Here is a 15460-nt window from a genome sequence, read left to right on the forward strand (position 1 = left end):
TCAAAATAAAATGCTTAAAGAGACTCAGTGAGCACATTTAGTAGTCTGCGATGCAGATATTCTTACGGTTTTGTTTGTTTTCTTAAAACCTAGCTGTAATTATGTATTTATGTAATAATCTCTACAGCAACTTCATTAAAAAATATGCTGCTCATTACTGTCTAGTGGAATTATTTGGGTTGAAGGAATTTAAAAACATTATCCATGAACAGGAGATACCAGCAATGCTCTTCTCTAAGCAGTGACCAAGAACCACTTGTGGTAAACATCTACTAGTCCTGGAAACATTTTTATAGCCCCTTAAAGTGTTTTCTCTGCCTTGGAAAGCCATGAGGGATTAGCCTTTAAAATTGCCCTTTCCTGGCTATGATTACTGTCTCAGTTCATCCTGCTTGGACTGGTTCGTGTTAGAGGCTGATGTGTCGCAAGCTGCGGGATCCAGGGCTCAGTGCTGTGCAGCAGCGGCAGCCCGAGGCTCGCCAACACCTCCGGGACACCCTGATCGCCTGCTTGCGGCTATCATCCTCCCACAGCCCCGGTCAGGGCTCCCGCAGGGTGGAAGGCACAGCACTGGCCAGCCCGGCATGGCTGCAGCTGGTTCCTTTGCTTGCCACGAGCGCTGCGAGCGCCTGTGCAGGGTGGCCAGCCCGGCACCCTTCTCAAGGTCCTCTGCACCTTCGCGAGAGCATTTACTGCCCTGTAGAGACAAAGATGCTTCCCAGTTAATGGCAAGGCACAGCTGTTCACGCATAATCCACTTGCCTTAGATACCGTAAATAACGAGTTAAAAAACATTGCTTCTTCCTGTCTGCTCCTCCTCTCCATTTTTGGCAATTCCCAGTTGTTCACTGGCCAAATCTGCTTTCAAAATATGAATTTATATGGCAAGGTTAATGCTATTTGAACAAGGAAGTTGGGGATTTTTACCACACACACATAAGAGTTTAAAATTTGTATCTGAGCCTCCAAACTTTGCTGAGCAAAAACCATAAGCCAGTTGGTGACATCACAATTGGGACATGGTGGCTTCCCCTCCTAGTCGTCCCAGGACTGGGCCATCCAGACACAACAAAGTTAGTAAATCCCAATGAAACCTATTTTATCTCCACTACATGACTTACAGAAGCACCAACACTATCTACAGCCCTAAAAGGAGAAAGGCACAGACCAGCAATAACTCAACCCTGCCTTTGTCAGCCACCTAGAAAGCAAACTAACTTAATTTCCCAATGATAAAAGTCTCTTTCTTACTTGAAAAAATGCTGAGGAGTGACGCAGAGAAGCACATGCAAGGAGACCAGGGCAGTGGCATGCGAGAGCGGTGAGATGACCTGGTCCCCAGCACCTCCCTTCAGCGTAATAAATTATGAGAATTCAGGGAAAAAGCTTGGACAGGGGAGCACGACACTATCTCTGTGCTTCTCTTACCAGCAGTCTCTGAAATTAGCACTTTCTTTTCTAATGGATACCAAAACCAAGGGGGCTGGGGGGCTTTACTTCAGCAGCCAAGAACTGCCAGATTTCTGCATTTCCTCTTCCATGTGATCCTACAAAGAACTCAACACATCTCTTGTTCACTCCAATCTGGAAAACGTATTAATTCCGTAACCAGGAAATTGTGGCTTTTCCAGAGATACTTTGCTTTCAAAAACATTCAGGACATTTTCTGCATTAGTGACATATGTTATTATTATTATTATTATTACCCTCGCTAACTTGTTTCATTCTTAGGATTCATATATGTTAGGTAAGCACACAGTGCATCCAGCTTGTACCCAGGCATGTCAGAAGCCCCAGTGGGCAGGCAGTAACTGCAAGGAGTGCATAAAGCACACGCATGGTGAATGCTGGTGAAAGGAGGTAGACAAAACAGGACTGGAGGCCAGCATCTTCTCATTCCCGAGCCACAAACACAACACAAACGTGGTGTGCATTTCCACCACCTGGCCCCATCCCACACAGACCTGGAGGCGGCCCCAGCAAGCCAGCCAGCCCACCAGCAGAACAGGATGCCACTTTCTGTGTCTTACCATGGAAAGAAACGACAGCAGCGTTCATCTCTCTGCTAAACTTGGGGCTAGAGGGATCCATTCCCACCACTACTAATTTTCTGCCAAACCAGGTCACCAGCACTTCTGCAAGGGACCTGAGGCGTGACAGCAGCAGATGGTCCCTCCGAGGCTGGAGATGCTGACCCCTGCCCAGCCTCACACCGCTAAGCCTTGGATCCCTCATGCCCTGCACCTGTATCTCCAACTGCTCCATCACTCCCTGCCTGATTTTCCGTGAGCCACCTCTCAGCACCAGCAAGTTAAGAGAAATGAAGCCGTAAGCGTCTCTACTGTTCAACTGCTCCTGAGTTCAGTAAACCACTGGATTTTCCAGCCTGTGTTTTACCAACAACAGGGGAGGTTCACTGGTATTCAAAACATATTTTTTTTTATGGAAAGGTTCTCAAAGCAGAGGTGTAAATGGCTACTGCAGCATGTCCAAAGATAAGGGAAATGCTTTGTTGTGTGTTGGCAAAAAAATCCAGCTCTCTGCTGCAAAAGGGCCAACGGCACCACATGGTAACACGCAGCGTGAGGTGCCACTTTGCAATCACCGTCTGTTCACCCCGTTTCTGAGGAGAGGTTTGGGGCTCACCTGAGATATTGGTGTCAAACAACAAATAGCACAGCATCCTCCCAAAACCTTGACCTTTGCTCAGTCCCATCCAGCAGCCACCGCCTGTCCCCTGCTTCACAAGCCATCTGCCGAGACCCGTGGGCAGCAGGCAGGAGGTCTGCCCGCAACCCCTGCTGCCCGCACCCCAACACCTTTAAAGTAACTCCCATCCCCAGCCCAAAGGACATGCAGGCATCTGCCGCGCTCCCTGGTGCCCTGGACTTTAAAGCAGCAGGCGCAGACTGCTGCGGCTCGTGCGGTTACGCTCTCAAGCAGTCCGTAGTGCACAATCTCAGAAAAAAACCCCAAAAATAATAACAATATCAAGAACCTGCTTCTCCCCAAGACCTGGTTTATGGAGGGATGGCGGGGCAGGCTGCATGCCATCTTCCCTTTGCAGAGCTTGAGGAACAGTGGCAGGGGAGGAAGGGGCACAGAAGCAAGCCTGGCTTAAAAGGCATGTGGCACATACTGTTGTGCACTGACCTCTTAAACAGAGCTTAGTGATTAATGGTTTCGCCTCGTTTAGAGGAGGATCTAACCACTAAAGTCAATGCTTGTTGAACTGAAATATAAGCGGACACCAGTCCAAGGGTCCCCTGTTGTTTCAGATGTTGTCCTTCTCCAGGTTATCCTGAATGCTGCCTAATTTTGACAGCCTTAACCTCACACCACCACATTTCTGTGTTGGGGCTCCTGCTCCACGACAATGCTGACAAGCAGTGTGCCCAGGCAGCCTTCTCCTCCCAGGGCAACCACCCGGCTCTTCAGCAGAGCTGGGTTTCACCCAGAGCACCAGGGGGCTCGGAGACCAGCACAGCACAACCTTCTCATCTGGGGCTGTGTACCCGGCGGGGCCCGTATCTGCACACTCCTTAGTCACAAGTTGAAATAAACCCTAAAGCGGAAAGCAGTGCCCTGCCAACACCCCCCACATGGCCTAGCTTTAGGTAAAATTACCCCCAACATGGGCACAGAGGGGCCCGAGCCCCCTGGAAGCAAAGCTGAGGGGTGGCACAGGACCCCCAGCTGGGACGCTGCTGGAGAAACCCACCGCCATCCCGGTGAGCTCCATGCTGGCCACCAGCCTGCTGGAGAAACCCACCGCCATCCCGGTGAGCTCCATGCTGGCCACCAGCCTGCTGAAGAAACCCACCGCCATCCCGGTGAGCTCCATGCTGGCCACCAGCCTGCTGAAGAAACCCACCGCCATCCCGGTGAGCTCCATGCTGGCCACCAGCCTGCTGAAGAAACCCACCGCCATCCCAGTGAGCTCCACGCTGGCCACCAGCCTGCTGGAGAAACCCACCGCCATCCCGGTGAGCTCCACGCTGGCCACCAGCCTCCACCAACAGCTGGCACCTGCCTCCGCTTGGTGATCCATTGGGAAAGGGAGAGTTCTACAAACACCTCAGCACTGGTATTTTGGAGGTAAAGCACGCAACTTTCACCTTAGGCCTCTGGATTAGTTATTCCCCCCACACACACCTCCAGTGTCTCCAAAGGTGAGGACACCCTGATGCCCCTGCCACAATTTGCCATTAGAGGGCAATGAAGAACTTTGTAAGATGTCCCCAAGCTCTTCCCTCCACCCATGCCCCCTTCGTAAAGCCTCATGGCACACAGCTGGACAGAGAGGCCTAGAGCACACCAAAAGGGTGGCTCGCCATGCCATAAAATGGTATCGTCTTCCCTGCCTGGATCCTGCCCAACGCTCACCCTCCAGATGACCACCGTTCGGCCATCTACAGGATGGGCAACAGGCTTTCCGGCTTTGCTCTTCTCCTCCTCCTCCTCGTACACCAAGCCAGAGAGGTAGGGAGCAAGATTTCAGGCCACCAGCAGCAACGCCTAGATGACTTGCAAGGTTTATAGACAAAGGAGCAGAAAATACCATGAGGGATGAGTCCTCCACAACCAGCCCAGCAACCCTTACAATGATTCACTACACCATCCACAATCCTGCTTATGGCAGATTATTTATTATTATTATTATTAATGTTCTTGTTGTTACTATTATTACCATCGTCATCATGAGACTGATAGCTCTCCACTTCTGTTAATCCCACTTCTGCAAAAGTGAGAGTTCCTTTCGGGGCCTTAACTCTTTCCACTAATGTTCTCAAAATATTTCACAGACAAGCAGCCAGGATCTGCTTTACAGACTACTTAGAAAATACCATTTAAGAGCAACCTCTGGACACTTCTTCCTCTCAGACAAAAGTTGAAAACCAGCACAGAAGGGTAAGAGCTAACTTCCTCAGGCTGTTACATTAATTTATATTTTCAGTCCTTCACTAAGCAAAAATGGGTGAAAACAGTGTAATGGGTGACACCAATAGAAAACAGCAGTCATAATTTGCATCCACACTAAAAACATACCTTCGGTACAAAATCTATTCCTGGAAGTACCTTCAACCATACACCATAATTATGCGGACAGGTATCGATATTTCACACCCCGTATGAATATTACGGTGCTTTCACAGACACTTGCTTCAGGTTGATCTAATTCAGAGAGGCTGGGCAAGCACCCACCAGGGATGCCAGGGCAGCTGCCACAGACACACAGCCCCTTACTGCCCAAGCATCCCCCCTCGGATGGCGGGACCCCGGAAGGGTGGCACACTGTCACCTCCCGTCCCTCTGGCATCCTCGCAGTGCTGGGCTCCGCAGTGCTGCACTGCTGCTCTGCCTACCGTCTCCAAGCGATGGGAAGCAGACTCATCCCAACCCGGGGGTGGACGCAGTGTTGTGCAAGGAGCTATTAAGATCCATGATTACTCCAGATTGCAAATTTCCTTCCCTGCATTTCCATCTGCTCATCCCTCCTATCTCACTGCAGAGTTCAGGAGTGAATCAGCAGCAGCTGCACGTTGCAAAGGGTGGATCAGCTCTGCAGCGGGAGTCTGCACATCGAGGCAGTGTTCAAAGTGCTTCTGCCTGCCCTGCTGCCAACTCGGTGCAAAGACAGCATGCGGGCTCCAGCACACAGCTCACACTTACACGTGCCTGCTCGGAGTGTGCATGCTCTAAGCAAACATCCATGAAACAGATCACTTACCATAGATTAAGCAATTTGTTCAGTGTCTCACTAAACTGAAACTTTAAATAGCTCAATGCTTTACATTCTCTGCACAGAAGAGTCGTGGAAAAAAAACAAGTAAGTCTTTATTCAGCTTTACTTCAAGGTAGATGGATTTTACCATAGGCTCCACCCACTGTAATAGCTAAATAGGAAAAGTCCCACAAATCTATTTATCAGGATGCTCCTGACTTCACAGCATGACTGCACCTTCTGCCAAACTCTCATCCTGGTACCACTGTGTTTACATTTCAAGGGAACATCCTACTTTCTCAGTCCTGGATCAATTACTTTCCTTAGCGATTACTTTTGAAGTTTATGGCAGAACCTGATTTCGCTGTTGGCTCCCAAATGCACATCATACCTTTTGCATGCTTCACTTTCTCTAAATAATGCCATTTCTGTTCATTTGTCACAGCAGAGCCAACCTGTCAATTGTTCTATATTGCTGCCAAGTCTGCATGCCGCAGCAGAGCTCATACACAAAAGATGCCCCAGCATCTGGTGCTGCTTAATCTGAGGTTGTTGTTCAGCCTCTGGACACAAAGAGGAGTTCAGGCTGCAGAATCATTCGCCTCTCCCTGAAGGCGACAGCTACCACCAACTGTGACAAGGGCTCATGATGTGGAAAGCCACTGGATTGAGACCATTTGTTCATGTTACATAGGTCAAGACAGACCAAACTCAAACCACTTGCTGAGAGGTGACTGAAGCTCAGTCTCTTTGAGCCTGTGCTGGGCAAAATAAGCAGCATTCACCACACAGAGGAAACGGGCACATGGGTGATGGTAACATCAGAGTGGAAATAAGTATCGCTCTGTGGCAAAAAAGGGGGTTTTGCAAGGTTTCTGTAAGTTGTTACCAATAACGGAGCATAAGACCAAAGACATGAGTGTCTGAAACTATTCAAATGCTCGTCCTCTGCAAGGTCCCTTTCCAAGCCCAGGGACAGTGCTGATGAAACCCAGTTGGTGCTCTCAAGGAGATGTCTGCCGAAAGCCCTCCGGACCTCCCTACCTGGTCACAGATGAGCTCCCACTTCTTCTCATTGTCATATTGCCGCAGCAGCCGGGCTTTGTCAGGCGGCAAGTTCATCGCATTCTGCGGAGAAAGAAAAAACAAACGTGAGGGACCACAGCGGGCTCAGGCTCCGGCGGAGTCAGGCATGAGCAAACCAAGGCAACGCGGCTGTGGTTGCTTTAATTGTTTTATGTGAATTCCTGTTGACAGGGTTATTCAGAAACATTCCTTTTAACAGTTGCTTTTGGCCCCCAAAGCACCAGTGAATCACACGGCACTGATGGGCAGGGCTCGGTGCTGGGCCATGCTGGGATGCAGGAGGAGGTGAGCGACTGGAGCTCAGGAGCAGCCACCTCCATCCAGAGGAGAGGACGGAAGACGGGGCTTCCCCATGCTGCCACAGCGTGGGAGCCACCGTCCAGCCCAGACGTGATGCACCACGTCCCCTCTTCCCTTTGCCTGCCCCCACCTGAGCACACTCGTAAGGGAAACACATACACACGCTGGGGACTACAGAAAGCCAGTTCTCTCCAAACACAACCCTGAAATGCCATTTCATATTATTTCAGCAGCAGGACACTATTCGGGTTTTTAAATATCACCCCATGCGACCTTATCTGGGTACCACAGATCCCGGAGGTAGGATTGCTGCTGCCCACTTGCACATGCAAACAGCACAATCCCAAGACTGTGAATGACAACCTGCAGTAACGAGTCAGAAGGCAGGGGAGAGGCAGCAATTAGACGATGCCTATCGTTCGCTGGCTCCTTTGATGTCAGTTGAGATATCTTTCCATGGGCAGTTGCCTGGGGTAGGGCAGCACAGGCTGGCTACTCGCTCCCTCGGCAGTGTTCCCAGGAGCCGTGTCTCTAAATGCATGGCATAACTGTCGTGCTTACACTCCTGGAGAACCCAGGAACGCCAAGAGCTTCACAAACACCAAGCCTGGAGAGCCTCCCTATCACCCCTGCAAGGGTGAAGTGGCTGAATGAAAAACCTGCTGAGCACCTCTTGGTCTCCAGCACCTCTTGGGCCCTCCGGCCCGCATTCCCAGAGCAGCCCCAGTTATTCCCAGTTAACCCTTCAGGACCGCAGGCCTCCAGCAGCCCATCCCAGACTGCTGCCGGGATGGGAGCAAAGCGCCGGCCGGTCCCTGCAGCACTGCACCCCGCAGCGGGCCAGGCTGGTGCCGCGCACACCTCCTGTGCCAGCAGGCACTACCCTTCCACGCTTAGTTTTAAAAAAGCTGCGGGAGGCACAGAAAGAGGCCAGAACAAAGGCTGCTAAATAAGCCTGCAGTGAAGCAGTAATCAATAAATTGGTGTTTAGGAACCGAAACTCTGCTCTAGAAGCACACGTCTTCACACGCTCTGCAACAGGCAGTTTTACAGATTTAGGTTGCCCTGGGGATCCTCAGGAACACTCCTGGACCCATGCTCTGCTACAGCTGGACTCACACAGCCCTCCTCTTCCTTGCACAAACGGAAGAGTAGGGATGCAGACAGCCCAAGCTGCCACAGACCCCAACAAGAGCATCTGTTACGATCAGCCCAGCCTGCTGCCACCTGAGACTGCTCACCCTGAACAGCACGCTATAAAATCAAAATGCAAGTCCCCAGGCAGGGACCACAGGAGCCAAGGGCAACCCCTGTGCCAGGGATGGCGTGTGTGGCACTGACGGGCACCACAACAACCAGGCGAGCTTTGGGGGATGGGGGACTCCGAAGGCGAGCCAAGAGGTTGAGAGACAGCGGCTGGCCACCAGCAGCAAAGCTTTCCAGCAGTTTCTGTGGCTGAGCGCTACATCCCCATCGCAAAGACAAGACTTTCCCCGCTCATATTCCAGCAGTTGGGTATAACGCAGGACCACCTTCCCCCACACCTCCCCAGGCCTTTCACGTCCCAGCTGCCTGGCTAACTGGCAGGCTAGGCTCCCAGCCCAGCCCTGGGAGCAGGCAGCTGTGGGGCTGGGGCTGCTCCAGCTGCAGCCACCTACCTTCCCCCCCATGCCCGGAGGGAGCAGCCCCGCATGACGCTTGCCACAGGGGTCCCCCTCACCTGAGGGCATCCCCGGGGCACTGGCACAATGCAGCTACCACCAAAAGCACTGGAGCACAGGCAGGAACAGCGATGCATGCCCCGAACACTGTCCTTCCACATTGTTGGTGTGACAGCAAACGTCTCTCCTTACCAGGAATACCGCAGACCCCCGAGGGACCCCTCTGGTGCAGCTGTACCTCCTGGTCCGTGCATGCCCACCGAGGGAGGCGAGGACAGCACGGGTCTCCAGCCGATCTCACTGTCTGCATGTCGCAGATGTATTTGCTATCATTCCACAAGACCTCATTCCCTCCATCCCAGCTGACGAGCGCCACCCGCTCCTGGGGATCCCCTCCACCACCCTACTGCTGTGATGACTGCTCTTCCTAAAGCTTGTTTTCCATCAGATAACAAACGCTCTTCCTTTTGCTCATCTGTGCTGTCATGCTGACAGTATTTATAGGCTTTGATTGTATCTGGGCTTGGTTCTCCTCTCAGTCTCTCACCATATGCCTTATCAGTTTTACTCCTCATTTTAATGTACTTCTTGGTATTTTTCCTGGGGCTTCTTCAAGCACCATTCCTTACCTCTGAGAATGCAAACATATTTCATAGCTACGCTAAATCTCAGCTGTAGGAAGAGCTTCACTGTTTACCTGCAATACACCCCTTGTCAAGCTCTAATCTCCTTACAGCTAATCAGCTTACCCAACCAGGCTGGCGCTCAGACAAGAAACCTGCCTGGAAACCTTTGCAGAATTCAGTCATGGCAAGAGTTCAGTATGGATGAAAGCCTGAAACAGGGAAAACAAGACCCAGGCAGCAGGTTCCACTGATCTTGTTTCGAAATGAATTAAATCTGATCTCATTCCAAAATGTGAACTCCTCCACTCCACGACGGTTTGCTGCACACAACCATTTCATGTATTTCAACAATTTCTGCAATCCACTTTGGATGCCCCCTGCCCTCGTCCAACAGGTAAAATTATTTATGAATACATTGTGTGCAACCAGGTTCAAATGCCTGCATGTAAGCAGCGGATGATTTGTACCTACTCACTTCTCAGTAAGAGATCTAAAGCACTTTTGAAACCTGCTTGTGCTCAAGCCCATTACCATGCTATGGACAGGACCCGCCACGGAGGGTCCACCCCAGCACCCCCTCTAGTCCTTCCTTCATCTCTTCTGGAAAGAACTGCGAAGGAAACTACTGCTTCTGCTGCCCCACTGGCCTCATCTCTCACGCGGTAAGAAGGGAATGCACTTGGACCAGGAGGGAATGCACTTGGACCAGGGCTTTTCACGCTGGCAGAGTCAGTTTGACATTAACTTTAATGTTTTATACATAAATCAGTTTGAATGGCTTTCTTAGCAACCGGATCAAATTGCACTAGTTTACTGGAAACTACTGCAAGGCGTTCTCACTCACAACTGAGGCTCTCCGCTCAACGTGCAGGCTTATTTCTGCACCACACACACCTTTGTCCCCATCTATGAGACATCTGCTGAATCAGATCTCCTGAGCGTGGAGACTGTTTGCAAGGGGCAGGCAGCCATACACGGGGGAATGGCTTTAAGCTGACAGGGCAGATGTAGATCAGATGTTAGAAAAAATTCTCCCCCGTGAGGGTGGCGAGGCGGTGGGCCAGGCTGCCCAGAGCAGCTGTGGGTGCCCCATCCCTGGCAGTGCTCCAGGCCAGGCTGGATGGGGCTGGGAGCAGCCTGGGCTAGGGGAGGTCCCTGCCCGGGGCAGGGCTGGGAACTGGGTGGGCTTTAAGGTCCCTTCCAGCCCAAATCGTCCTGTGAGTCTGTGATCCCCCGGAGCTCCCTGTCCTTTGGCTCAGATCTCCTGCAGCCTCGAGGCCGGTGCCCCAGGACACCAGCCCCCACTCAGCAAACACCTTCATCAGGGCTGTACCAAATAACCCTTGTTTCTTTGTACAACATAACACAGGTGTAAATCATCCCTTCTCTAAAACCTGGACTAATGCTGTTCTTCAGTCGGTCTTACCCTTAACCATTCCCTGCTGGAAAACTACGTGTTATTTTTACTGAAATGGGAAGTAATATATTTTCTTTATATTTATGCATGGCACTATACCAATTGGCTTTCTGAAATCCAAGTGTACTATATCTAATTGCACAACCTTTAGCTGTTGCATCAGCAGCTATGGCAAAGGCGGCTACTGAATTGGCTGGCTTGACCCTACCAGTTGCAACAGTTTTGAGTCTAATCATAACCAACCAGAAGCACGAGCAGTCTGCATTTCTTGTTCTCTGTGAATCAGTGAAATGACTCACAAATGCCTCCTGGCCACTTCCAGCTCTTAACAGCTATGGGCTTCACACATACCGCTGTTATTTAGTGAACTACAGGTCTACGACCTGCAATTTCTCTTTCCATCTTTACCCTTATTAAGAGTTCATGCTTTGAAGGGCTTTGATAGCATAACTATCCCACTCCTGATACGATCTAAATCCCTGCTGTTGCCAGAAGGGATGGCCTCACTCTCTCCTCTCCCCCTGTGTCCCCAGCCAGGCTGTCCCTTACTGTCCCCTGTGTCACCACCAGCACTTACACAGCTGGAGGCCCTCTGCCAGCAGCACAGACTTCACCCAGCTCAGGAAGAGCTGCACCTTTACACTGCGTACTCACCTTCCAGTAGGGTCCCATCCCAGGCCGTGAAAGACCAAATTTCTTTTAGTGGCAACAGCAATTGAAGCAGCCCCACTGTCTTGTGCCCCTCTGCATCCCCACCCTGGCTGGCCCCATGCACATGCCTGTATGGCTTGTACTGAATGCGATCGAGCTTAAAATAATCATTTCTGGTCAAGTTATTTTTAATTCAAGTCAGTGTCATGAGTCTGACAAACTGCACAGTGGCACGAACCGAGAAGCTGCTGGGGCCGTGCCATGGCTCCCGTGCTGGACCGTGCAGTAGCCATGGCACAACTTCCCTGCGTCTGGGGTTTTGCCTGTTGCACCTCATCACTACCCCAGGTCACAGAGACCTGTGTAAAACACCGATGCCCACTGGTCCTGGCTGAGCATCTGTGCCCAGGTGAGCTCTGCAGCTTTGCTCCACTCCTCCCCGCGCCAGATTCACAGACTTAGGAAATGAGTCCTACCTTCCTCACCAGACCCCAGATTTCCATTACATCACACTGCTTCTAGGGCTGAAGAGAGGAAAAAAAAAAAAAAAAAAAAACCAACAAACCTCTGGCACATCATTCTGCCTCGATGTCTGCAAGGCAGTAGGAAATTGGTGTGCACTGCCACTTTACAGCCTCCGAGTGAGGTTTCCGACTCCTCAGAAACACCTACAAACACAAATCTGGAGCACTGCACTCAAAAGTAACTGCAGCTAGATCCTACCCAGCATTGTGCTGTCTGTGAGGGCTGGTTTCCAATCATATTTTGGCTCCAAAAACACATAACTTCTCTTTTTCCCCACAAATTCCTAAGTTATTCATGTCTACTGCTACGTGCCAAATAATATAGGTAAGGTTTCCATTCCGTTTGCTCTGGGTTGGCATTACAAACCTAGAACTTAAATTAATCACAGTAGCAGATGGAAAACTGGGGGAAATACTAGCAGACCTACAAAATATTAAATTGCTTAAGAGTTAAAAATAAAACCAACAGCGCATCAAGGAAATATATGTATTTTTAACCTATGAAACAAAGCCCAGCTCCATCCAAACTGGCAGCCCCGACCGTCTCCGAAGCACAGGGCCAGATGACTCGGTAACAGCGCTGTGTACCAGGACACGTCGAAGTTCGGCCTCAGCCCGAGGAGATGATTTCACCCATCTCAGTGTGACAGCGAGAGCAGCGGTACAGCACAGGGCAGGAAAACGCTCTCTCTTTCCCCACAGCAGCGTTATCTCCTGGCCATGAGCAGGCGGAGGAAAGCAGGGCTGGTGCAGGATCTCAGCTTGGCACCCCCAGCAGCGGCTGGAAGGACGGTGTTCCTGCTCAGAGCCCAGCCGCTCCCCAGCTCAGGGTACAGCAGCGGGCTGCACTTTGCTGCCCTGGTAAAGCCAAAGAAATTTTGTACCACAAACTGTAACCAGCTGGCTTGTCCGTTGTAACCTTCTTACCTCTGTCCCCCAGAATTTTCCATAGAAAAACAGTTTTCAAATTAGATTCTGAGTCAACGGAGCACCTGAATTCACTACGGAAACTGCATAGCCCCCCTTTCCACTTCTTGGTACTAAAGCCTGGTTTTGTAGACTGCTTTGCAAGAGTCTGGCACAATCGCCATGGTGCTTGGCTTTGCCCTTGGCCCTGGGGGATCTGCATGTCGTCACCTTCCACAGAAAAAGGTCACCAACTCAGCCCATGGAGCTGCCGGTGGCCACAGGTGGTGACCCCAGGCCTCGGACACAGAGCGCTCCTGCAGCACCACGTATTATCAGCAATATCCAGAGAAAATGCTAACATGGTAGCCCATGCACTGCAGAGGGATAAAGCACCCAACCAGCTGAGTTCATTCACATTACAGAAATACCAGCACATCCAGCAGCATTTGTGCTCCACTAACAGAAGGACCAGTCTGTAACTACAGGGCTGAGCTGCAAACCAGATCGCACTGGGACCAGCACCACACGCTAGGTGCTGGGGGTGGGACGACTGGGCTGGATTTTTTCTAACTTATTCCTTGATTTAATGAGAATTAAAAGGCTCCATGTTTTGGAAAACAAATATAGCAGCAAGTTGACTGACTCAAAAGCAAAAGCATTCCTAATTAATAGCATTAGGCTGTTGCTCTTTCTTACTAATCTTATCATCTGTAAGCCTACACGCCTTTTATTTATGAATCATGACATTAATGTGCTAGCAACAAACACAACGGAGTCCTCCTGATCCATTTGTTCCCATGAACAGCCCTGCATGCCTTCATAAGAACTGGAGCACGTGGACCCCTAAAATATGAGACACTTCCACCAGCCCACTCCTACCCACCGGACGGCAATGGAACAAGCCAGCCCTGTGTCGCTCCAGGCGCTGGTACAGCAGCGGAGCCCAGCCTGGCAAGGCAAGGCGAGCCAGCCGGTGCTGTGAACTTCAGAGCTGGAGGAAGGCAAAATTCGGCAGCCCTTTCAGCGAAGAATTAAACTTCCCACTTTCATAATGACACTATTAACTTTAAACGAAATAAAGTCATCCCAAGAAAACCTTATCTCCAGAGTTGCAGGGAAGGGTGCAGGTTAATACCCACTCCTCTATGAGATGTAGCAGAGCATCTTATATTCCTGAGACCTAATTCCCAGCTCACTTTCTCCTCCCGCCCTTCCTCTGATTGAGGTTATTCCTGACTTGTGTTACTACCAGAGAGACAGAAAAACAAACCCGGGTAGCTTTTGGCTTCACAACAGCACTGATGAAAAAGATCAGGGCTTTAATACATTTAGAATATTCTTGGCCCTTGTAAATTAGATTCAGATTTACATACCGACATCAAAGCTCTGCTTGTTACTCCAGCAATTGCAGACTTCAAGGACCCCCTATCCCCACCTGGAATTTCGTAATCTGAGCTTATTCTCCAGCCCATCAGTTAAACTTCTCAACTCCTCACAACATTTCATAACAGCCATGTCTACTGCATTTTGCCCCCAGCTCTCCTCGTTTTATCTCCGCCGTCTCCACCATGATAAGCTGCAATCTTAATTTTTTCTGCGTTGCAGCCAGTGCTGTTATAAGGCACAGCCTGAACTATTTTAAACTTTTATTAACATCTAGTGAGCTCTTACAAAGTAGATCCAAAATTGGTTCATAAGTCAAATCCATACCTCCCACCTTTGTAAAACTGAGACAGAGCAGCCCCCTTCCCTGGCTAGAGCAAGCCTGAGAACGGAACACCAGCTCCTGAACGGATCCAGGTTTACTTCTTGGCACTGTGAGGTGCCTACATCTTCCCAAAAACCAGGATCCAAAAGTAACCAAATTCCAAAAATAATAAAAAGAGAATGGAAAGCAACATAATAGGCAGTTCAGCTCTGTTCATGTGTATTCATAAAGACACTGACATTGTCACCCCTCGTCAGATACAATTTCAGAGTTTGTAAAGTATTCCCTCGCATTTCCTAAATTAAGTCAGCGTGAAAAGAAAACAGTTTATAAAGTTACAAAGAGACATCTTCTTTACTGAACAGAGCATGCACAGGCAGCAGCGCAAGCCAGGGGCTTGTACTCATCCCGTACAGCCTGCGCTATGACGGATGACTCGCTCCTACTCAGCTCTTGTCCTCTGCTGGGATCACCAACCCCAAGGAGACAGTGGCTGCTTGATGTTGACTCAGGGCCACAAAGCCGTCATGAGTGAGGCCTCCTTACTCATCCCATCACCTAAGTTATTTCTGACTTGAGGTCTACTAAAGATCCAACATCTAAAGCCTTGGTACAGCATTCCTCATCTCAAAACCCTTCCCTGGTGAAACACACACCGACCAGATCACTCCGCTGCAGTGCAGGAGCTCGGTGGCTATCAGGTCTGTTTGGCCTGGGGGAAAACCAGACCCTGGCCCCAAATTCACCCGACCTGCCATCGCTGGAGAAGGTCAGCTCACAGCACTGCCCAGGAGGAGACCCCCTCGTCCCATCCCTCGCCCTGCCCCTAACTCTGACCCTTAAGAAAAAATTC

The 15460-nt window shown here is 50.4% G+C and overlaps 1 protein-coding gene across 11 annotated transcripts in view; it reads right to left on the reverse strand.

The window, feature by feature from the left end:
- The window catches only part of FMNL2 (formin like 2), a 152839-nt gene that overhangs the window by 65142 nt on the left and 72237 nt on the right, over positions 1–15460 (reverse strand). For all 11 annotated transcript variants that reach the window (XM_037397778.1, XM_037397774.1, XM_037397777.1 and 8 more), the window contains exon 2: positions 6770–6853. In XM_037397778.1, the coding sequence (XP_037253675.1) occupies positions 6770–6853 (84 nt within the window). The remainder of the gene's footprint in view (positions 1–6769; positions 6854–15460) is intronic.

The sequence above is a fragment of the Falco rusticolus genome, chromosome 8, assembly GCF_015220075.1.
Source record: "Falco rusticolus isolate bFalRus1 chromosome 8, bFalRus1.pri, whole genome shotgun sequence".
NCBI lineage: Eukaryota > Metazoa > Chordata > Aves > Falconiformes > Falconidae > Falco > Falco rusticolus.